The 24,232-nt window shown below is 50.4% G+C and overlaps 1 protein-coding gene across 1 annotated transcript; it reads left to right on the forward strand.

Annotated features, from left to right (window-relative positions):
- The first annotated feature begins 1,213 nt into the window (after positions 1-1,213).
- On the forward strand, positions 1,214-24,217 carry LOC101053944 (eukaryotic translation initiation factor 3 subunit B). Its single transcript, XM_039470278.2, has 19 exons — positions 1,214-1,795; positions 5,736-5,928; positions 7,093-7,212; positions 7,530-7,587; positions 8,094-8,222; positions 8,490-8,647; positions 10,786-10,917; positions 10,998-11,064; positions 11,469-11,515; positions 13,513-13,723; positions 15,504-15,576; positions 16,395-16,517; positions 18,254-18,332; positions 19,234-19,372; positions 20,629-20,754; positions 21,260-21,337; positions 21,716-21,824; positions 21,971-22,089; positions 22,854-24,217. Exons 1-18 carry the CDS (start codon positions 1,309-1,311, stop codon positions 22,072-22,074), a joined length of 2,433 nt encoding a protein of 810 aa, XP_039326212.2. The 5' UTR covers positions 1,214-1,308; the 3' UTR covers positions 22,075-22,089; positions 22,854-24,217.
- Positions 24,218-24,232: the final 15 nt, after the last annotated feature.

Below are 24,232 nucleotides of genomic sequence, written 5' to 3' on the forward strand. Positions count from 1 at the left end.
CTGGGCTAGTTGTTTTAATACTTAGTTTAGTACACAGTTCAGTGGCATCAAGTACATTCACCAGGTTGTGCAACCATCACCACCGTCATCTCCGAAACTGAAGGTCTGTCCCCATTAAACACTCCCTACTCTCCTCCCCAGCTCCTGAGTACCACCTGTTTATTTTGGTAGAGAGGAGGGCTGGGGGGCTGGGGGAGGCTGCGTTAGCCAGGCTGGTCTCAAACTCCCACGCTCAAGAGATCCTTCTACCTCAGCCTCCTAAAGCGTTGGGATCACAGGCGTGAGCCACCACGTTGTGTTCTAGGATGAGGAAGACAACCCACAACGAGTAGTTGTCGTCCACTACTGACAAAAGCAAGCTAGGAGACGGAAACACCCAATATCCGTCCCACGAGCACCAGCGAAGACCTAGCGGTTTCGGTCCTCCCACGGTCAGCCTAGCACCCTAGCCGGCGAAGACCCGCCCCTGCCGCCACGTGACCCGCGCTCTCCCGCGCAGAGGGCGGTGGCCTCGGGTGGATCGAACCACTGTAAACGCCCGAATGGGGGGAAGCCGGCGGTGACGGCCGTTAAGGGAAGAATTGGGGGTAAGCGATTAAAGCAACTCAGATACATTTTTGTATCGCGCGAGACAGTCGTCCTTCTAGTCGTGTGGGCCGCCTCTGGCTCGCCCTGAATTCCTTTTCTATTTTGGAGTTGTCCGTCCTTTTGCCCAGTCAGTAGACGAGTTCAAGTGACCTACACGGACAGGGGGACATTAGGAATGTAAGCTAAACAGTTTGCCTAGCAAAAGGCTGAGACGCCCTGAACAATCGCCTTTTGAGCCTCCACTTTCCTATGGTATTAACCGTTGAGTTAGACGACATTTGCATAGCACTTCGCATACTAAAATGATGTTTGGTCCCCGCTCTCGGCGCTACAAATAGTTCAGTCTCGACTCGCAGCGCCCGACGGGAGACGAAAAGGGGGCCGCCATGTTGGACAAAACCATCTCCTGCCACACACAGGGTGGTCAATGCTCCCATGAGTTTACTGATGGCTAGAAACAACCTTGACGAATGGGGTTAAGCACTTTCTTGTCACAAAAATGACAGTTCGGTGATTTTTGGACGCGGTCCTGCGGATGTAAGCCCTCTTAGTCTCATCGTGAGGGCCCATGGCGTAGGTGCACCCCCCGCCCTGCGGCCTTGGTGTGGCCTCCCGGTCGCACGCACATGGCTGGGCTGTAGCCGGCGCGGCGCGCGGTGCGGCCTGGGAGAGTCGGAAGCGCGGCGGCTGCGGACTCTGTGGGGAGGTAGCGTTGGGCCCATGCAGGACGCAGAGAACGTGGTGGTGCCTGAGGCGGCCCAGGAGCGCGCCGAGCCCGGCCAGCAGCAGCCGGCCGCCGAGCCGCCGCCAGACGCGGGGTTGCTGCGGCCCGCGGGGCCTGGCGCTCCGGAGGCGGCGGAGACCGAGGCTGTTAGTGAGGAGGTGGCGGCCGCGGAGACCGGACCGGAGCCCGAGGTGAGGACGGAGGCGGAGGCGGCCTCCGGCCCATCCGAGTCGCCTTCGCCGTCGGCCGCCGAGGAGCCGCCCGGGTCGCATGCCGAGCCCCGAGCCCCAGCACAGGAAGAGGCCCGAGGGATACAGGCCCGGGACGAGCGCGCCGACAGCCGGGCCCAGGCGGCGTCTGAGGACGCTGGAGGAAACGAGGGCAGCGCGGCCGAGGCCGAGCCCCGGGCGCTGGAGAATGGCGACGCGGACGAGCCCTCTTTCAGCGACCCCGAGGATTTCGTGGACGACGTGAGCGAGGAAGGTGAGGGCACCCGGCGCGGGGCCGGCGCGCGGCGCGGAAGCGTGTGTGGGGCTCCCGAGGTGGGTTCGTGCGCAGGTCCCAGCGAGGGTATCCGCGTGTCCCCGAGAGGCCGCCGCGGAGGAGGGTCCCGGCTGCCCGCCCCGGAGGTGTTCTGCGAGCCCAGCACCTCCCCTTTTGTAGAAGAGGGGGCCGGATGGAGCCCACTTCGGAAGCTGGGCGTTTGTGAGACCATCAGAAGTCTGAGGGTGGGAGAGGGCTCCAGGGGGACCCCGTTATGACTGGGCGTGCCCGTGCCGGGAGCGTCGCTGCTGCGGGTACAGCAAAAACCCAGAACCCGGTGTCCCCAGAGCTGACCCGTCAGACCTTCCAAGGTTGGGATCGTAGTAACAGGTTGTGGCAGAGCCGGCAATTTTTGTCTTCCTGCCCCGCAGAGTTGTCCACCTCCAGAGACTTCCCTGGTAGGACAAGCAGTCCCTGTCAACTTCCAGTTTGGTTTTCGTTTATCCACCCCTCCCCCACGGTAAACCTGTAAGGCGAGTTATTTTTCCAGGTTTTAATATTGTGGATAACAGCCTGCTTTGCTTTCATCTCTGCCTTGATTGGATTTACAGGCGTATTTCTGCTTCCCGCCTGAAGGCGCTCCTCTCCTAAAGTGACTTCTGATGAGAGCTGATCTAATTTGTTTTTGCTTTGTTTTCAGCCGTCTTAAGTCTTTAAGTGGGGAACACATCAGCCTGTCTGTTGTCTAAGTTAATGCTAGAGTGAGAAGAATAAAAATACTCTTGCTGACACAGCCGGTGATACACTAAGGCAATTTAGGGAACAACATTGAGTTGCCAACTTATAATTTAAATGTTTATTTATTTATTTTTTTGAGACGGAGTTTTGCTCTGTCACCCAGGCTGGAGTACAGTGGCATGATCTCAGCTCACTGCAGCCTCTGCTCCCGGGTTCAAGCAATTCTGCTGCCTCAGCCTCCTGAGTAACTGGGACTACAGGTGTGCACCGCCATGCCCAGCTAATTTTTGTATTTTAGTAGGGGGTTTCACCAAATTGGCCAGCCTGCTCTTGAACTCCTGACCTCGTGATTCGCTCACTTTGGCCAGTTTAAATGTATTTTTTAAAGGCTATCAGAAATGTAAAAATCAGCCAGGTGTGTTGGTGCACACCTGTAGTCTCAGGTACTTGGTAGGCTGAGGCACGAGAATCACTTGAACCCAGGAAACTGAGCTTTCAGTGAGCCGAGATCCCATCACTGTCCTCCAGCCTGGGCGACAGTGAGACTCTGTCTCAAAAAGTGAAACATTAAAGAATAAAAAGGCTGTCAGTTAATGTGACCATTATTTTATTGCACTTTTTTTCATACAAGACTAAATATTAGTGTGAAAAGCAGGAAGGACACCACAAAGTAGTGAAGACCTTGGGAGCATCTAGTTTAAGTCCTCTGCTCCTGAGGAAACGTGTCCCTGGAGGTGGAGTAGGCTGCTGAGAATTCCCAGTGGGTCAGCACTGCTTGGGGTCCCCCAGGCTCTCCTGCTTAGAACAGTGTTCTTTGAAACACTTTGATTTTTCTTAGATTTTGAAATCAAAACTTTTGGTTTAGTGATTGTTTTCAGCCCTTGGATATTCTGCTGAGTTTTTGTTGTTTGCTTTTTTTTAAAATAGAGACAGGGTTTCACCGTGTTGGCCAGGCTGGTCTTGAACTCCTGACTTCATGATCTCTGGCCTTGGCCTCCCAAAGTGCTGGGATTACAGGTGTGAGCCAGCACACCCAGCCTGAGTTGTTTTTTTAAAGCATTATTTGAGCCCATCGAATACACAAATTTCTAATATGTAAATTCTTTCTGGAATTGGGAGAAGCCAGAGGATGCTAATATGACCACAAGGTTGGCTGGGCTGGGTGATGACTGTGGGTTATCCTGAAGCTGCAGTGTTGGCCAGAGTGACAGGTGAGGCATCTGGTCCTGGGGAACTCAGGCTCAGCAAACCAGCATTTGTCATGGTCCCCTTGGTTGTGGTTGCTAACTCTGGTAGGTTTTGTGTTTTATGAGAAGAGCTGCCCTTCAGGGTCAGTGTGCAAGACAGTGTGTGACTATCAGTTCTTTCCAGAAGGGGTCAGGTCTTCCAGGGAACAGACCAGAGATGGCCTGGAGTCCCTGTCTTGCTGCCTTTAGGTTTTTGGGACAGATTAGCATCCCAGTCTGCAATCATCCTTTCAGGTAAATGTTTCAGCTGCCTTTGGTGTTTGGTGAAACAAATATGTGATCAGGATTTTAACTCTTAAGTGTCTTTTTTGGCTCATTAACTATTTTTTCTCTTTCTGTTTGCTATTTAGTGTTGAGAATTGTTCCCTTCTATTTTTCCTGTAGATAGATTGGGAAACTGTGAACTGTGCGTAACTGATGCTTGGGCTGAGAGTGATCCAGGCGATGTGTATTTATGGTGTAGTTACTTCATATATTTCCTTCCTAGGAGTGGGCAGGTTCTTCTAGTCTAGATGCTTTGAGCTTGTGCGAAAGGAGTACACAGTTTATGTAAAAGCTGAGCCTTTTATTGCAAGCCTTGTAAATGCAGATCAGGCTTTCAGGACATTTAATTGACTTTTAGGTCTCGCCCTGCTCCTCAGAAGGAAGAGGGCTGAAAGTTGAGTTGATCACCAGTGCTCAGTGATGTCAGTAATCACACCTGTGTAATGAAAGCCAGAAGGGCCGGATTCAGGAGGCTCCATAAGCTGAACAGGTGGAGGCTTCTGCAGGGTGGTGTGCCTGGAAAGCACAGGGAGACCCTGCGCTTCTCTTCCATCTGCTTCTTTGTGTTCTCTGTAACGTCTATTATAATAAGCTGGCAAACCTAGCACCCTGAATCCTGTAAGCTGTTGTAGTAACCCAAGAAGTGGGGAATAGTGGGAACCCTGCTTTGGAGGCTTTTGGTCAGAACTGGAGATGACAGCCCACTACCCACAATTGCCATCTGAAATGGGGACCCTTCTTTGGGACTGAGCCTTCAGCCTGTGGGATCTGATGCTAATTCCCGGTAGACAGTGTCTGAATTGGGTTAAGTTGGAGGACACCCAGCTGGTAGCCCCTGGAGAACTGCTTGATATGGACCCACATCTGGTGTCAGAAATGTGTGGAGTGGCATGTGAGTAGGAAGAACACTTTGCTCCATCCCTATCTCCTGTGTTGATCCTTCGAGATTTTTAACATAGGGAATGTTGGATAAGGGGTTTTGGACGAAGGTGCCTGGTGGTGGGCCAGTCGGGAAGCTCACCCCAGGTGCCTTCCCTCTTTGTTTTTTTTCCTGATCCCCTTGTGAATGGCTATCCCATTCACTGTCTGAAAACATGAAAATAACTGGGAACAGGAGGTGGGAGAAGAGTTACTATTTTCATCCCATTTCACTCAAGAGAGGTTTTCCTCCTTGAATAATTTCTAGTAGTTTGAATTCACGGCACAAATGTGCTGTGAATATATTGAGCATTTAAATATTTACTTGTTTGCTAAAATCTTCTGTAAAAGTCAGTTTTCATTGACATTGGGATGGGGTTCTGCCTAGGTGTTGCTAGAAACCTTTCAAAATCTAGGGATCTCTGAAAGATCTAATATTGGATATTCTTTAGATTTTCTTCTTCGTTTGCATTTTGCATTGTTAAAAGCTTTTTATTGTTACTGTCTTTTGGTCTTTGGTTATTGCCAGAACTTAACTGACATACCTTTACTGTTGACATTTCTATCAAAGGGGGAGAGAAGAGTCCCAGTCTTCTCCCCACTTCTCATGTTTAAATTCTGAAACAAGCTAGGGTTGGGGTTTCTTTTGCTCAAAGCAAAAGCATTTAGATGATTCATTGTTACTTCCTGGATATTTATTCAGTGTGCTGAGTTAATGTGTTAATGTTTTTCATGCTAAAAATGGTCATTTGACAAATCTCTGTCTCTTTCAGAATTACTGGGAGATGTACTCAAAGATCGACCCCAGGAAGCAGATGGAATTGATTCGGTGATTGTAGTGGACAATGTCCCTCAAGTGGGACCTGACCGACTTGAGAAACTCAAAAATGTCATCCACAAGATCTTTTCCAAGTTTGGGAAAATCACAAATGATTTTTATCCTGAAGAGGATGGAAAGACAAAAGGGTGAGTGTTCGCCTGTGAGAGAAGTCTCATCTGTGTCTGGCACGTCGTGATGAAGGAGCGTTGCACTGCTGCCTCGCCCAGGCACATGGGCCATTCACTTTTTCAGGCCGCCCTCAGCGGGAAGCTCTCCAAAGCAGTGAAAGAGAAGATGATAAAGTTCGTTTTTTTTAGTTAAGGTTTTAAAGTTTTTAAAATTACCTAGAATAGGCCAGCATGGTGGCTTACACCTAAACTCCCAACACTCTTGAAGACTAAGGTCAGGAGTTTGAGGCCGCAGTGAGCTATGATTATGTAGCTGCACTCCAGCCTGGGTGACAGAACAAGACAGAACAGTTTTCGTTTCTAGAAAAATCATCAAATGTAGGTAATGCTACTGTGTTTTTATATTGGGCAGTCATTTGAAGGGTGTAGCCTCTTGATCCTCGGTTACTCATGTTACAATGAAACGTCCTCTGAGGTCCTTTGTAATGTTGCCTGTAATACACAATATTAGGCTATTTTTAAGATTTTATTTATTTCTGAGACAGAGTCTCACTCTTTTGCCCAGGCTGGAGCGCAGTGGTGCGATCTCAGCTCACTGCAACCTTTGCCTCCCAGGTTCAAGCAATTCTGCCCTAGCTTCACAAGCAGCTGGACTTACAGGCGCATGCCACCATGCCTGGCTAATTTTTGTTTTTTTATTAGAGAGGAAGTTTTGCCGTGTTGCCCAGGCTGGTCTGGATCTCCTGAACTCAAGTGATCTGCCCACCTCAGCCTCCCAAACATGAGCCACAGCACCCAGCCACAAGTTTTTTTTTAAAACAGCTTTATTGAGATAATGGATACATAATAAATCTGCATAGTTTTAAAGTATACAGTTTCATAGATTTTGATGTGTACACTTCATGAAACCATCGCCACAGTCATGGATGTTTTGATTAACTTTTCTGTAATTTATAATCATAAAACTAGAGACTCAAATCTTCTGGTTAGGTTTTCCTCTAACTTAGGGAGCTCCTTGGCTGTGGGTCTGTCCTCTGTGTGACTGCCTTAGGCTCCAGGCAGGAAGAACAGCACAGATAACTCCTGGTACAGGGGGCCTGTCCACGGAGAGGGGTGGGGCAGACAGTGCATACCTGTCCAGCCTTATGGTGTGCGTGTGTATAACGGCCCTCTCTCACTCAGGTATATTTTCCTGGAGTACGCATCCCCTGCCCATGCTGTGGATGCCGTGAAGAACGCCGACGGCTACAAGCTGGACAAGCAGCACACGTTCCGGGTCAACCTTTTCACGGATTTTGACAAGTAAGTTCAAACTTGGCCATGAGGAAGTGGACGTTGATGTGCAAGTGACCAGCCACGTCTGGGTGGTTTGGTGCTTCTCGGTGGGCATTGGTGCCTGTCAGATTGTTCACGTCCTTTCTGGTCAGGCTTCTGCAGGGCCACAGGACCATTTCACAGCCCTGCCCCAAGCTCCTGGCCCGTAGCACCCGTTCCAGTTTTGCCAGTCACAGCCATGGGGCTGGGCAGGCAAGAGTGCAGTAGGGCCATGCTGGACCCCTCATGGGGTACTCTTTCCAGTCATCAGGGCGTGGGGTTAGACAGTCTCCTTTCTCCTCTAGGTATATGACCATCAGTGATGAGTGGGATATTCCAGAGAAGCAGCCTTTCAAAGACCTGGTGAGTGGCCTGAAACCTGCATCTCAGTAGTTTAAAGCAGTGCTGCTGGGGCGTGGTGGCTCACACCTGTAACCCCAGTACTTAGGGAGGCTAAAGTAGGGGGATCCCTTAGTTCCAGGAATTCAAGATCAGCCCGGGCAACAAAGTGAGACCCCCCTCTTTACAAAAAGTAAGTACATAAATTAGCTGGGTCTGGCATGCACCTGTATTCCCAACCACTTGGGAGGCTGAGGTGGGAGGATCACTTGAGTCTGGGAGGTTGAGGCCACCGTGAGCTATGATTGTGCCACTGAGCTCCAGCCTGGGCAACAGAGCAAGACCCTGTCTCAAAAAAAAAAAAGGGAGAAAAGAAATGCTGGATGGTGGCTTGACTTGAGGTTAAGGTGTGACTTGGGAGTTGAGGTGTGGACTGAATTTGTCATGTCTTTAAGAGCAATAGCTGTGAATGAGTTTTTTTAAAATTAATGAAATGTTATATTCCTTCCCTTTTTTTTTTTATGTATAAGGGGAATTTACGTTACTGGCTTGAAGAGGCAGAATGCAGAGATCAGTATAGTGTGATTTTTGAGAGTGGAGACCGCACCTCCATATTCTGGAATGACGTGAAAGACCCTGTCTCAATTGAAGAAAGAGCGGTGTGTATTTGCTGCCACTGGGGGCGGGACTCACCTCCCCTGTTTCCTTAACAAAGTGGAACTTTGTTCCATCAGAAAACTGAAAGAGCAGGTGACATATTTTCTTTGAGATTACTTTCTGAAAACAACTTATTTTGTTCCTCTTCGAGCTTTGAAGTAGATCCTGAGAAGTGAACAGGCTTTGTGTGTTTCAGTTAAGAGTTTGCAGAATATATTCACTGTAGGAAGGTCTTGATGTTTGATATTTTGCACTGCCTTTTTCTGCAGAGATGGACAGAGACATATGTGCGTTGGTCTCCTAAGGGCACCTACCTGGCTACCTTTCATCAAAGAGGCATTGCTTTATGGGGGGGAGAGAAATTCAAGCAGATTCAGAGATTCAGCCACCAAGGGGTTCAGCTCATTGATTTCTCACCTTGTGAAAGGTAAGCTGCTAGAAAAACGCCCGTGGAATTTCTATGCTTTTCACCCCATGCCAGCCTTCTATAGGTAGTCTTTAATTTTGTAGCATTTCAAACTTAGTAGAAAGATAGGAGTGCGGAGAACGCTGGTGTGCTTTACTGAGATCTTCTCACATTTGGTTGCCTTTGTGTCATCCTCTGTTGTCTCTGTATAGATACTTTTCCTGAGCCATTTGTAAGTTGAAGTGACATGTCCCTTTAGCCCTGAATCTGTATTCCTAGAAATAGGATTTTGTTAGCATTGCAGGCACTGACTTCAGGGATTTAACATTGTTTTAACATTTGATTGCATTGCCATATTCTAATTTTGTTACTTGACCTAATAGTTCTGTATATTATTTACTTTCCTTCAGGATCTAATCTAAGGTCACATATTTTACAGATAATAAATTTTCCTTGCTCTGTCACCCAGGCTCGGTGCCATTGCAGGCTCATTGTAGGTAGCCTCAGCCTCCCAAAGTCAAGCGATTCTCCCACCTCATCCTCCTGAGTGGTCCATCCTGGGACCACAGGCACATATCACGACTTATAGCTAATTTTATTTTTTCTAGAGATGTGGGTCTCACTTTGTTGCACAGGCTAGTCTCAAATCCCTGGGCTCAAGTGTTCCTCCTGCCTTGACCTCCCAGAGCACTGGGATTACAAGTGTGAGCCACCGCACCCGGCCAAGCCAGGGTTTTTAATCTAGCTAATCTGGTTGTCTGAGTGCTGCTAGGGAAAGGCACGGTTGTGGAAGGCAGTGTGAGGGCGAGATGGGGCTGTTCTGCTTTGCCCTCATGGGTTGTGTCTGCCTTCCCCTCTGATGTAGAGGACTGTCTGTTAACACTGTGTGAACTGAGTGAGCAGGTGCAGTAGCTCCAAACAAGCCAGCAGTCAGGTAAATAATGGCTGGGAGGAGCCTCTAGGCTCTAAAGCAGGCGTCCCCAAACTACGGCCCGCGGGCCACATGCGGCCCCCTGAGGCCATTTATCCAGCCCCCCCGCCGCACATCAGGAAGGGGCACCTCTTTCATTGGTGATCAGTGAGAGGAGCACAGTATGTGGCAGCCCTCCAACGGTCTGAGGGACAGTGAACAGGCCCCCTGTGTAAAAAGTTTGGGAACGCCTACTGGGCTCTAAAGTTTCCCATCAGACTTATGCTGGCTTTTGAACTGGATGGGACTTTTTTTTTTTTTTAAGATGGGATTTCACTCTTGTTGTCCAGGCTGGAATGTAATGACGTGATCTCAGCTCACTGTAACCTCCCCTTCCCAGGTTCTAAGCGATTCTCCTGCCTCAGCCTCTGGAATGACTGGGATTAGAAGCGCCCGCCGCCATGCCCAGCTAATTTTTGTATTTTTGGTAAAGGTGGGGTTTCACCATGTTAGGCTGGTCTTGAACTCCTGACCTCAGGTGATTCACCTGCCTTGGCCTCCCAAAGTGTTGGGGTTACAGGAATGAGCCACCATGCCCAGCTGTATTTTTTTTTTAACCTTGTTAGTCTTAACTAAACATTGGTAAAGATAGAATTCTGACCAGGCACAGTGGCTCATGCCTGTAATCCCAGCACTTCGGGAGGCCAAGGCAGGTGGATCACCTGAGGTCAGGAGTTCAAGACCAGCCTAACATGGTGAAACCCCACCTCTACCAAAAATACAAAAATCAGCTGGGCATGGTAGCGGGCACCTATAATGCTTGCTACTCAGGAGGCTAAGATACAAGAATTGCTTGAACCCAGGAAGTAGAGGTTGCATGAGCCGAGATCATGCCATTGCACCCCAGCCTGAACAACGGGGTGAGATTTTGTCTCAAAAAAAAAAAAAAAAAGAATTCCACACTGCGTCTCCCTCTAGATCACTCAGCAGACTTTTGTGTAGGATCTGCGTGATTTTTCCTGTGCTGATCTTGGATAAACTGGAATGCCTGCAGTGTGTTGACACCAAGAACGAACAAGTGCTGCTTCTGCTTCCCACTCCGCTTGGGATCTCTTGGGGCTGGGAGAGTGTGGTCTCTAGGGAGAGAGTTGGTTCCGTGAGTTCTGACTGCTTGTTCTGGCTGCACAGACAGACTGTGATCCTCCCGGGAGAGGAGGATAGCATGCAGTGTTGCCTCCCTCTCTTCTAGGTACCTGGTGACCTTTAGCCCCCTGATGGACACGCAGGATGACCCTCAGGCCATAATCATCTGGGACATCCTTACGGGGCACAAGAAGAGAGGTTTTCACTGTGAGAGCTCAGCCCACTGGCCTATTTTTAAGTACGTGGATCATTGTTAACAACCTCTGTAGCCTTTTGTCTTGTAATTGGAATACGCTGGCACTTCTGTTTTCTTCTTAGGTGGAGCCATGATGGTAAATTCTTTGCCAGAATGACCCTGGATACACTTAGCATCTATGAAACTCCTGTAAGTGGCTTCAGTGATGGGAAACACACATCCTGTCCTTGCTTGTAATCGGGGTGTGGTGCCTTTACTTACTTGTGCTAGAAGAGGAGGAGGAGGTTTCACAGATCGCAGTAAAGGCCTGTCTCCTGCGCCGTTTTAAGTGCTCCTGCTCTGGGCGAAGCTCCTTAGTCCCACCTGCCCACCTTGCGCAGCTGTGGGAAGTCCTGGGTGGGAGTTACTACAGTGGGCTTTGGAACTGCGGCTCGTGGCGGTGGATGGGTGGGTGGGTTCACCGTCACCCTCTCGGCGCACTGCTCCCTAGGCAAACTCACATCAGACTCGTTTCCTTTTGTGAAAAGTTACGTGTGTTACTGAGACACTGACATGATTTGACTCAACTGTAACCTTCCCCTTTTTTTGGCCAGTCTATGGGTCTTCTAGACAAGAAGAGTTTGAAGATCTCTGGGATAAAGTGAGTGTTCTTATCAATTTGGTATCTTAGTGTGTTCAGGCTGCTTAACATAATGCCAAAGGCTGGTTGCTTATTACAGCAGAGATGTCTTTCTCCCAGTTCTGGAGTTTGGGAGCCCGAGGTCACCGCGCCTGTTGACTGGTGAGGGCCCACTTCCTCATGGGCAACCCTCAGTCCAGCCCCACCTGGTGGAAGGCTTCTGGGTCCACTTCTGTAAAGGTCCTCATCTCATTCCTGAGGGCTTCATCCTCATGACCTGCTCAACCCCCAAAGTCCCCCCCTAATGCCATCACCCCAGGGGTTAGAATTTCAGCCTGTGAATTTGGGGGACATAGATGTTTTCCACTGCAGTTGGTTTCCTTTATTTGCTCTCTCATTTAGTACTTTTTTTTTTTTTTTTTTTTTTTTTTTTTGAGATGGAGCCTTGCTCTGTCACCCAGGCTGAGATACAGTGGTTCAGTCTCAGCTCACCACAGCCTCTGCCTCCCGGGTTCAAGCAATTGTCCTGCCACAGCCTCCCAAGTAGCTGGGACTACAGGTGCACACCACCATGCCCAGATAATTTTTGTGTTTTTAGTAGAGGTGGGGTTTTACCATATTGGCCAGGGTGGTCTCAAACTCCTGACCTTGTGACACACCTGCCTTGGCTTCCCAAAGTGCTAGGACTATAGTCATGAGCCACCACACCCAGCCATTTTTTTAATCTTTTTTGAGACAGGGTCTTGCTCTGTTGCCCAGGCTGGAATACAGTGACATGATCTCGACTCACTGCAACCTTCGTCTCCCGGGTTCAAAGGATTCTGGTGCCTCAGCCTCCTGAGTAGCTGGAATTACAGGGAGGCACCACCATGCTCAGCTAATATTTTGTATATTTTAGAAGAGGGGTTTCACCATGTTGGCCAGGCTAGTCTTGAACTCCTGACCTCAAGTGATCTGCTGGCCTGACTCCCCACAAAGTGCAGGGATTACAGGTGTGAGCCACTGTGCCCAGCCTAAGGTGAGTTTGTTCTGAATGCCAGGATGAAGGCTCGAGCCGATGGGCAGCAAGGCTGCTCCGCGCTGGGCCCGCCACCCTCAAGACACCACTTCAGTAACTCTGTGCCCAGAAATGAATCTTCAAGGCCAGAATCTTGAGTTGGCTTCCTTCCATCTACCTCATCTTTGACCTAGAAACTGGGAGGGTGGTTTCAGCGTTTTAAGGAAGAGAGGGGACTTTGCTTAAGCGAAAGGTTTTCCTATTACTCTTCTGTCTGAGGCAGAGTTTGGGGGGCCTTCAGCTCATTTTCATTATCAAAGAATTGGCACATTTTTATTTATCAGAAAACTCTTGGAACTGGTCAGTATCACGGCAGTGAACTTCTACCAGCAATCCAAGGACATTGTCGTTTCTTACTCCTTTTACTTTTAGATTTTGGGGCAAAATTACGGCACATAAAATAAAAAGACCAGGACATTGGTTCTCAGTAAGTGCAAAACACAGCACACCGTGTGTATAAAGCTGGTTTTCGCGTAGGTGAGCTCAGGAACCGTTCCTTCCAGCAGCTCTTCTGCTGAGCACCTGATCCATTAGAGGAAGTTGCCCTCGTTCTTGCTCATTGCTTACACTCGATTTGCCGTTTTCCCCTTTGACACCTTAATTAATCTTTAGATGTCATATAGCCAGATCTGCCTGCCCAAAACTACTTTGTCTAAGAGTGGGCTGACGGAGCCCCGGCTGGAGTCGATATGAGTCTGTGGGGGACAGTGGGGTTGCTCATATTTTGTCTGCATTCACTCCCTGTTACAGTGAGCGCAGTAATGCCCCAGGGTCCTGGTGAAGACCTGAGAAGCTGTGTGCCATACCCAGAGCAGTGTGTGCCTGTGTGGAGTGAGCGCTCAGCGTCAGCTGTGACAGCATTGAGCTTCTGTATAGCAAATGAGTTGTTTTATTGTCTTCTGCTTTTCAGTTTCGTCATCACTTGGTCTTTGCTGTAACATTTTATTTTCCTGATCTGCAGAGACTTTTCTTGGTCTCCTGGTGGTAACATAATAGCCTTCTGGGTGCCTGAAGACAAAGATATTCCAGCCAGGGTAACCCTGATGCAGCTGCCTACCAGGCAAGAGATCCGAGTGAGGAACCTGTTCAACGTGGTGGATTGCAAGCTGCATTGGCAGAAGAATGGAGACTACTTGTGTGTGAAAGTAGACAGGACTCCGAAAGGCACCCAGGTACGTGGGTGCCCGCGGGAACTGGAGGTTCCTTATCCTTTGCTCCTCAGTGATCACTGTATTGTTTGGAGGCTGTTAATGGACTTTAAAATTCAGATTTGTGGGTTATTTTGACACCTTCCTGATATACCCGGCAAGTCTTAGAGATCTTGGCATATTCTATTTGTAGAGTATTTTTTTTTTTTTAAGAAAAGTTTATCAAATAGGCTGGGTGTGGTGCCTCATGCCTAGAATCCGAACACTTTTGCAGGCTGAGGCAGGAGGATTGCTTGAGCCCAGGAGGTCAAGGGTATAGTGGGCCATGACTGCACCACTCTACTCTAGCCTGGGCCACAGAGCAAGACACTGTCTCCAAAATAAGTTTTGAATAGATATTACATTCACATGGTGTAGAGTTCACAGAGGAATACAGTAAAATGTCCCCAGACACCCACCTTTTCTCTGTATTGAATGCTAAAATGAGAATATCATTTTGTGGGTTTTTTGGTCACCCAGGGTGGAGTGCAGTGGTACAATCTTGGCTCACTGCAACCTCTGCCTCTCAGGTTCAAGTGATTCTCCTGCCTCAGGCTCCCCAGTAGCTGGGACTACAGGTGCCTGCCCCCACACCCAGCTAATTTATGTATTTTTAGTAGAGATGAGTTTCACCATATTGGTCAGGCTGGTCTTGAACTCCTGGCCTCAGATGATCCATCCACCCCGGGCACCCAAAGTGCTGGGATTACAGGCGTCAGCCACTGTGCCTGGTCGAGAATATTATTTTCTTTCTAAGCTCAAAGAGTAGCATACTCAGATTTTGTGTGTGTGTAGTTGATAATTAATGTTTACCTTACAAAACATTGTCTTGAGTTTTTCCTGTAATGGAAGTATTCCACTCTTTAAAGTGGTGGGGCAGTTCAGCGGCTTTTAGTGTGTTCACAGGGTTGTGCAGCCACATCACTCATTTCACAGTGTTTTCATTGGCTAGGTGTGGTGGCTAACCCTAAGTGGGAGGGAGGATAACTTGACGCTAGAAATTTCAGACCGGCCTGGGCAATACAGTGAGATCCCATCTCTACAGATACTTTTTAAAAGATAAAAAATAAATGTTTCTATCACCCTAGAAAGAAACACCATACCAATTAGCAGTCTCTGCCCAGCTCCTGGCGTCAGTAATGTCTCTTGACTTCCCTATTCCAGACTCGCAGCTGGAATCAGATAGTTTGCAGCCTCTATGTCTTAACTCCTTCATGGAGCAGTTTTCCCACGGCGTGTCCGCAGTGTTGAGTCTGAACAGGAATCTGCTGTTGGGTGGACCACGTTTCTTTGCCTCCTTCCTCTTTTGGTGGACATTGGGGCGGTTTCCCCTTAGCCTCCTGGAGTGGGGCAGGACTTCTGGAAGGTCATGGCTGCAGAACACCCCACTGTCTGAAATAGTTTCACCAGCCCCATGGGTGGGCCTTTTGGGCCCTGTGGACCTGGCCCGCAGACTGTAGTGAGGACCCTGGGACTGCTTGTGCCAGAGTGTGGAGGGCAGGGAGGCTCCTGAAGGTGGGATCTGGTCGGATTATTTCACGCATGTCCGGTAGCTGCCTCTAGATGGGGTGCGGGCAGTTCCCCTCCAGCCTTAGAACTGTGTTCTCTCCTGAGGGCTGCGGCTGCCATCACAGCAGATGCTTGTGTGTGCGAACCAGGCATGCAAATCAAATCTTTCATTATGAAGTTGTCCTTTGATTGAAACCTTTTTCTCATGTTGTCAATGTCCAGAATGTCACCCTTTCCCTCCTTTTTTTTTAAACAGGGTGTTGTCACAAATTTTGAAATTTTCCGAATGAGGGAAAAACAGGTACCTGTGGATGTGGTCGAAATGAAAGGTAAGTTTTATTTTAGTCATTTTTAGTTGGATGGGCCCTAAGTGCTGTTTTACACTTGGCTTTTAACACTTTCCTGCTAGTGGGTTGTCTGAGCAACGGAGTCAGGACCGTGAACTCTCACCATTAATAGCCATCTCCAGGTCACAGAATGTGTTTATAGCCTCGGCAACATAGTGAGACCCTCTCTGTACAAAAAATACAGATAGTAGCCAGGTGTGGTGGTGTACACCTATAGTCCCAGCTGTTGGAGAGGCTGAAGTGGGAGGATGAATTGAGCCCAGGAGCGGAGGTTGCTATGAGCTGAGACTGCACCTCTGCACTACAGCCTGCGTGACAGCAAGACCCTGTCTACAAAAGCGAGAGAAGAGATGCAGCCTGTGTTTTTGGTTGGCTTTTTGTTTTGCTCTAGAAACAAGGAGGGAGGAAGAAGAAAAATAGAGAGGTGAGCAAACGTCAAACCTGGCGGGGAGACAGGAAGCCAGGATTCCACTGTAGAGGCCACACTAGGTGCAAAGGAAGTGGCATTCACAGCTGCCTGCGACGTCAGGCTCCTTGTCCTGGATACCCAGGATACCGTGGGTATCCTGCTCTTAGGGAGGGAACAGTTTCACATAGGTCATTCACATGAGTGGAGGCAGCTGCCTCTGAAACTCCAGGAATGTGCACCTTTTCCTGCTGATGCTTGCTCTGTGGTCCTTTCGATGAACTTTTAAATGTTGGGGGCTATTTCTCTCTGGTTGAATAATGAACATTTTAACTAATTAAGAGTATTCTGTTCTGAATACCAACAAGGAAGTGGTCTCTTTTGTCAATTTTAGAAACCATCATAGCCTTTGCCTGGGAACCTAATGGAAGTAAATTTGCTGTGTTGCATGGAGAGGCTCCGCGGATATCTGTATCTTTCTACCATGTCAAAAACAACGGGAAGATTGAACTCATCAGTAAGTAGCCTGGTCCCTTTCCTTTTCTGAACAGGTCAGCACGGATAAGGACCTAGTTGCCCAGCAGTGAGCGTTTGACTGGCTTAGGACCGCTGCTAGGCAGGACTCACCTGGGAATGGGGGCGCGGTGGGCTTGGCTGATGGAAGTGAGCGATGGCCCAGTGGTGCTGCCTCCTTGCGGGGCAGGGCGCCTCTCTGAGCCCCATTGGGCCCTCATATTTAAGCAAGTATTTTCAAGGCTTCTGTTCTCTGTCATCGTCTCAAGTGAAGCTGTTTCTCTTACGCCTGTAGGTGCTGTCTCTGGGCTTGGGGTGACTTCCTGTGGACATGCTCCCACCAGTCCCCAGTCTGGGTCGGGTGTCTCTGACTTTGTGGGGTGTGCAGAGCTGTTCCATGCGGCTGTTCCTTCCCCTGTGCACCTGGTTCCAGGGCTACTACACTCACCCACCTGGGGCTTGCTGCTCACAGTGGTGCAGTGGCCCTCGCCCGTCTCATGGCATCTGCTGTCTTTGCCCTTGGCTCCTCACTTCATCCGGGGGTCTCTGCTCAGCACGGAGCCTGGTGCCCGTGGGGATGGAACGAACCATTGCCTGTTGCTTCACAGGTGTGGTGTGTATGTGTGTGGCAGCCGGGAGGTAGCAAGGGGTTGTGTTCCTCCCACAAAGGACTGGCTGCCTTATGCCCACCTGCAGAGCCATGGGTTTGGCCCTGTACCTGTAAAGGGTTGGAATCTCCTGTCCTCGCCTTTTGCAACATGGTTCTGTGAGGAGTTTAGTTTCGTTTTCACTTTGCTGGAGCTTGGCAGGTGCGTGGTGCTCTCAGTGGGCAGTAGACCACAAGATTGGCTGTATCATTAATTCCCATTGGTGGAAACATACGGGCAGTTGCAGACTGACCAGAGACTTGTATCAGTCTTCTAGGTCATAAAACAGACGGCAAGCAGAAGTACCCTGTACCTTCCAAACACGTATGACGCGCCTCTCCTGAGGTTTGGCATAGACTCTGTGGCCACCGTGTGGGTTCTATCCTGTGCCCGTGGCTGCTGGGGTTTTTTGTTGGTGCAGGTCTGAGACCCCTGCCCCTGCTGGGGTGCATCTGCCTTCCCACATCTCCCCTCCATTTCTTGCCCCAGCTTCTTTTTTGGATGTACCACAGGCTAAGGAGAGAGGCCTCAGGTCCTCAGCTCTGTCTGACCAAGCTCTGAGGGGGACCGGAGCCCAGCCCGGCTGGCTTTCGCTTCTCACTGCTGCAGCCATTCTGCCCGAGGTCCTTTCCGGAAGTAAGACTTAGTACCTGGAAAGATGATGACTGTAGACGGTTTCAACAAGCATACAGCTTCTCCAAAGATGTCTTGTCGCTAGGAAAGTGGCTTTGGCCTTCCAGGGTCACATGTCTCTGACATCCTGTCCCTGTTGTGGTCTCTGCAGCAATGAACGTTTGCTGTAAAGGGAATTGTTTGTCCGTTTACCTCAGGAAATAGGAAAATAGTGTTGCTTTGAAATGCCCCTACCCCTTCTTTATTTTTCCCCCATTTAAAGTATGGATTATGACTTAAGGGGTACTTAGCAATGGATTTTGTAAAATTGTTTTCCGAGGTGGTCGGGCATTCCCAGCTGTGCCCATGTGGGTAGCGTGACCCACGGCCAAGCCCCCCGGCCTTGACTGCCCTTGGTTCCTTACTTCATCCTGGGGTGGAAGCCCTCACAGCTGGTGACGGGCACTCTGTTTCCTTTCAGAGATGTTCGACAAGCAGCAAGCAAACACCATCTTCTGGAGCCCCCAAGGACAGTTTGTGGTATTGGCGGGCCTGAGGAGGTGGGTGTCCGCGCGCTGAGCCTCTTCGCCTCGTGAGTAGTGCTCTGCCTGCTGCGGCGGAGACCCCTCAGGCGCCTGCACCCTGCGCTCTGGCTCCTCCTCCCACTTCTTGGTAGAGGGCGTGTTGCGCACAGAAAGGATTTACCCCAGTGTCAGTGGATGGGATGTTATTGAACCTTTGCGGATCCATGATACTCCAAGACTGAGGCCAAGCCAGGGCAGATGGAAATAAGCACTCGCAGATGCTTTCGTGAAGTGACAGGCTGACCAGTCTGTGGGTTGTGGTTCTTTCGTGGTTAAACAAGTGCCTTCCAGCAATCCAGTTACCCCTCTGCCCCCACCCCAGGAGGTCCTCTCTTCTAGCGGTAGGGTATTAGTTACACAGCTGTGAGGCTGCCTTACCTCTGTGGTTGGTGCCCCAGCCTCCAACACTCCTGAACCAGGAGCAGATCAAGGTCAGCGTCCCCCACCCTCAGGTGCAGGGCATGTGGAGGTGATTATGGCATTGAAAGGTGGTATGGGTCTCAGCTGCGTTCCAGCAGTGTGTCAAAATTGTGGAGAAGCTTCCAGCTTTCTGCCCTGAGTTTAAAAAATATCCTTTTGTCGCTGCTCTCCCTTGCTTCATTGTTGACACTTGCTGCTTTAATTTTGGAGGCTTACTTAGCCTCAGATAACATTTCCTGTGAAAATAGTAGTGATGGCAGACACGTATAATAGTCACTGCACACTCTGCAAGCTGTGATTTGTAAGTCTCACAGTGGCCACCAGAGGCTGTTGCTGTGCTTGTTTCCATGTTAACGCCAAGGCTGGCTCCCTGGGGACCCCATGCTGTGCCTCTCAGGAGTGGGATGTCGGGAAGTATGCGTCTCCGTGAACCTGACGGTCCTGTTTGTCTCTGCAGTATGAATGGTGCCTTAGCGTTTGTGGACACTTCGGACTGCACGGTCATGAACATCGCAGAGCACTACATGGCCTCTGATGTTGAGTGGGATCCTACCGGGCGCTATGTCGTCACCTCTGTGTCCTGGTGGAGCCATAAGGTGCAGGCCCGAGGGCATAGCTTTGGCTGTGGATAGAAGCAGGGAGTGCTGGCTGGCCACTGACTCTGGTGCTGTCCTGGGACCTCAGGGAGGGGCACCAAGCCTTGGTGTTTAACAGAAGCCTCAGCTGGTGTTCGTGGCAGGAGGAGGAGGATTCTGGGTTATAGAAGAGGTGGCGGGAGCAGCCCCTGCTCATGGTAGGGGGTCTTACCCTGGGGCCCAGGGACCCCTGAAAGGGAGTGTGAGTGTGTCATGCATGAGTGTTTTTCTGCAGAGAGGAGTCATTTCCTTTAAACTGGGAACAGTTCCATAACCTCAGACATGAAGGTCTTCTCTTAGGAGTCTGTGGTCAAGTCCAGCCGCCGCCTTACCCACAAGTTCTTATTTGAAAACTGCTGATTAAGTTTGCCGAGGACTTCTTGTATTTAGTGACTTTTAGAAAGTTGATGGAGGTATTGACGCTTGAACCGTCCATGCAAATAGAATCTATGAGATCAAATTAGGGTAATTTTATTGAATGAGATACTGAACTTTTAGGAGTACCAACTTAACCAAGTATTACTACAAGTGTCTAGACTTAGAAACCTTCACATTTAAATCAGGGTGTGTTGATCACGGCCTGGGTTCAGGTATGTTCATATGTTACTGTCATGGGGCCTACCTTGACACCATTTTAGGGCAGGCACAGTGGCTCACACCTGGAATCCCACCACTTTAGGAGGCAGAGGCAGAAGAATCACTTTAGCCCAGGAGATTGAGACTAGCCTGAGCAACATAGTGAAATCCTAACCCCATTAAAAGAAAAGACCTTCTAAGCTATTGACCACTCTGCTTGAGGTATAAACACTTAGCTCCCACAATGCCAGCCTGTCATAGGGAGTTTATCCTGGGTGCCAGTGAAGGCGCCGTCCTTCATGAGAGAGTCCTGCTACGAAGACAGTGGAACCGAACAGCATGTGGTGACGCAGTTGGCTTACATCGGGCGCGGGGTTCTTGTTGCCAGCAGGAGCGCCTAGGCCTGTGCTGTGACGAGCACTGCTCCAGCTGCTGTGTGCCCTGCACTCTGGGTTGATTACATATTTTGTGTCTTTCATTTACTGACCACCTCCCCTGCTGCACGTCAGCTCAGCAGAGGTAGAGCTTTGTTTGGTTCACACGTGTGCCCGATATCCAGGACCTTGTTCAGCAAGTGACATAGTCACTGTTGTGGCTCTGCTGACCCCTTTATGTCCTGGTGTGTCCCTGCCCTGGCCTAGGTGGACAATGCGTACTGGCTGTGGACTTTCCAGGGACGCCTCCTGCAGAAGAACAACAAGGACCGCTTCTGCCAGCTGCTGTGGCGGCCCCGGCCTCCAACACTCCTGAGCCAGGAGCAGATCAAGGTCAGCGTCCCCCACCCTCAGGTGCAGGGCATGTGGAGGTGATTATGGCATTGAAAGGAAAAGTGGTTAGGCTGGTGACTGGGGGATAGGCCCTTTGAAGAGACGAGGGAACAGTGAAAAATGAATGGAATAGAACAGCTTTAGGATAGTTAACTGAGGTCTTCAGCTTGTTGAGGGAAGTTTTACATCAACCTGAGGGGTGGATGAAAAGATGCCAGGGGCTATTAAAAAGTCCTGGTGGGATTAGAAAGCGATTTGTCTGGGATTTACATAATGATGGTAAAATAGGCGGATGGTATTAGGTCAGAATGAAGAGGAGGGTTACATCCCAGGAAGGAAGTCAGGCTCAACATGAAACATGGGAGAGAGAGCAGGCGCGAGCACTCCTGGGGCACTGTGTTCTGTTAATGACTCTGGATGTCACTTCATGGCGGCAACTTTGAAGATTGCGTTTGTGCTTCTTTCTTTGAATGTTAAATCCTGAGTGACAGTAGTCTTGTTTCAGCAAATTAAAAAGGATCTGAAGAAATACTCTAAGATCTTTGAACAGAAGGATCGCTTGAGCCAGTCCAAAGCCTCAAAGGTGAGCCTCGTTCCCTGAAGTGAGAGCCATGTGCTGCGACATCCACCATCACAGCAAAGGCGGGCTCACGTCAGGGCTTCGAGGGGGCTGCTGTGTGTCTGCTCAGAGTTGCTTCTGCCCCGGAGACACTGGTTCTGTTTTCCTCCTAGGAGGGATGCAGTAGGGGACTGGGGCTGGCACGGGGGCTTGGAGTTGGCGGCCTCACTGCTATTCCGTGGGCGGGGGCGGCGTTGGGGGGAAATGAGAACGCACGGACTGCCATTCCTGCCTGAGCACCTCCAAATGCCATTTTCCTGGCTCTGTCCCCGGGTGTGTGCTCTTCGCAACGGCGAGGCAGGTGTCAGCAGTTCTGTGGCTTCCCCCCCGCCCCGTGCGTAGGAATTGGTGGAGAGAAGGCGCACCATGATGGAAGACTTCCGGAAGTACCGAAAGATGGCCCAGGAGCTCTATATGGAGCAGAAAAACGAGCGCCTGGAGCTGCGAGGAGGTAACTTTGAGATCCCTCAGTCACCAGCTGGCCCTTCCGCCGCCATGGGCCCCAGTGGACACGAATTCCTATGTTCTTCCCACTGGCCTCGGCGGTGCCTCTCTGCATCTGCCCCTATGGGTGACCCTTGCCCTTTGTCCCCTCAGGGGTGGACACTGACGAGCTGGACAGCAACGTGGACGACTGGGAAGAGGAGACCATAGAATTCTTTGTCACTGAAGAAATCATCCCCCTTGGGAATCAGGAGTGACCGGGGAGCTCTGTGGTGAGCGTCTGTGGGAAGGTGTGATGGGGGTCTGCTTGGCTCCTCTCACACTGCTTCTGTTCTCACTGAGAAAGCACCTCCTTTAAGGCAGGGGTGAAGCCCCGCTGTTACGTGCTCAGGGTTAGCTGAGCCTTGTGTGAAATGTGGAGTTGGTGCCGACCTGGCCTTGGCTGTGCCCTCTGACTGCATCGCAGATGGTGCCTTTCGGGCAGTGCTGGGTGAGGGAGGCACCGTAGCCAGGTGCTAGGAAGAGGAGGGTGGCTGTGCCTGGCCATTTTCCAACACCTTTGCTAATAGCGGCCGTGGTGTTTCCACCAGAAAAAAACGCTGGTGTGTGCAGCTGCAACTCTGGTTCCGGCAGCCACCAGCCTGTTCCGAGACAAGCCTTCCACGTCAGGGGTTGGGGAGCTCCTGAGTCCTCGGGGCCTCCACGCCTCACAGCGCAGGCATGTGTGGGACAGAAGGCTTAAGTCCCTGGGACTTGGCGGTACCTGAGGATGGCCTGGTGGCTGTCCCCAGGGCGGGACCATGAGTGAGTGGTGGTGGCACACAGGCTCAGCTCTCTGTGGCCAAGGCGACTCCTGTTGCCGGACTCAACGTCAGCCCCAAGGCGATATTCAGCAGCCCCTCAGCCTTTTCAGTTGGTGCTATTAGAGCCGCCATGCCTGCCGGTCCAGGGGATGGAGCCACTGAGCTGACCCCGCCTGGCGCTCCCACGCTGAGCTGCAGGACAGAGCGTGAGCGAGGTTCCTCTTGCATTACAGCGCATGTGGTGTGGAGCGGAACCCTGCAGGAAGCCTGCTCGACTCCCACCACCTCCCTGTGCTCTGGACTGTGACCACGCCTGGGATTCTGCCATTGCGACACGTTTTTGTGCCTTTCAGCCCCTGGTGTCTGCAGTGGGGGGTTTTAAGGCACCACTTCCACTTCTTTCTTGTTTGGGGTTTTCTGTCGGAACCACCTGCGTTGGCTCTAGCAGCGTCACCGGCAGCACCTTCTTCCGCAGCCAGTGGTGTTTCCACGGTGCCCACCCACAGCTGAGCGGCATTTCCGTTGAAGGACTTGCGTCCCCATCGCGCGCAGTGCTGGACATGTCCCGGAGATCCGCCGGGAGGGCACTGCCACGCCTCATACCCCCACCGTGCAGGTTGTGGCCAGTTTTCTCCACAGGTTGAACGTGGAAATAAAAGCAAACTTGTATGAAAAAGCCGTCTTTCTCCTCTCTGAATGTAGATAGCGACCTTGAACCTGTTGCCTGCCTCCCTCAGTGGCGGGTGCCTGCTTGCCAAGCCAGCCGTCCCATCTGGTCGTCGGGCACACTCGGCCGCCCTGCGTCCAGCAGTTTGCTGGTCAGTCACGCCACAGTCTCTTCCGTTCCGCTCCGCTGTTTTCTGTGAAAGGTGCTGGTCATTTTCCCTGGTGAGAACCCTGTGGCCTTTCCTTGGCGTTAGACACGTTGGGAAACGTGTGTTGAGAATGGTCAGTTCTGCCCACTTATACACGGTCCTCTTGTACTGAGCGGGTTTCCTGTTGGGAAGGAGCACACACAAGGGGGGAGTTTCAACCCCTTCTGTTTGCAGGGTCTCACTTCCCATTGGCACCCGTGACCCAGCATTTTCATCCACCGCTTTTCAACTTGTGGAACCTGAGGCAGCATTCAGAACTCACAGCCAAGGGACCATTACAAAGCTAAGGCGATGGGGCTGTAGTTCACAGGGCGGAGTACCCAGGCGCCTGCCACCCTGGAGGAGCAGCCCGGAGCCTCGGGTCCCGCTGGGTTTCCTGGGTATGAGGAGAGTGCCTTGGTGCATTTTCTTTTTTATGAGCGTTACGTTTCTCTTATCTGCGTTTTTAAAATTCTGGAGTTGTTGCGATCCCGCCGTTTATCCTGTGCCCCTTCAGTGCACATTTTATTAGTAATTCCTGTTTACGTTCATGCTCTTTAAACCCATGCGTTTAAACTCTAGTGTGCCAAGAAACAGTTTTTCTGATTTCATGGAAAGAAAGGCACACAGTTCTACCATATGACAAATTTTTAACAGATCTTCTAATAAGTTTTCACTGTTTTAAATGCACTAGTTGTGATTGTTTCATGTAATTCGTAAATAAAGAATTTCTGAAGACTTTGTGCTAGGTTTCACTT

This window comes from Saimiri boliviensis, chromosome 1 (genome assembly GCF_048565385.1).
Source record: "Saimiri boliviensis isolate mSaiBol1 chromosome 1, mSaiBol1.pri, whole genome shotgun sequence".
NCBI lineage: Eukaryota > Metazoa > Chordata > Mammalia > Primates > Cebidae > Saimiri > Saimiri boliviensis.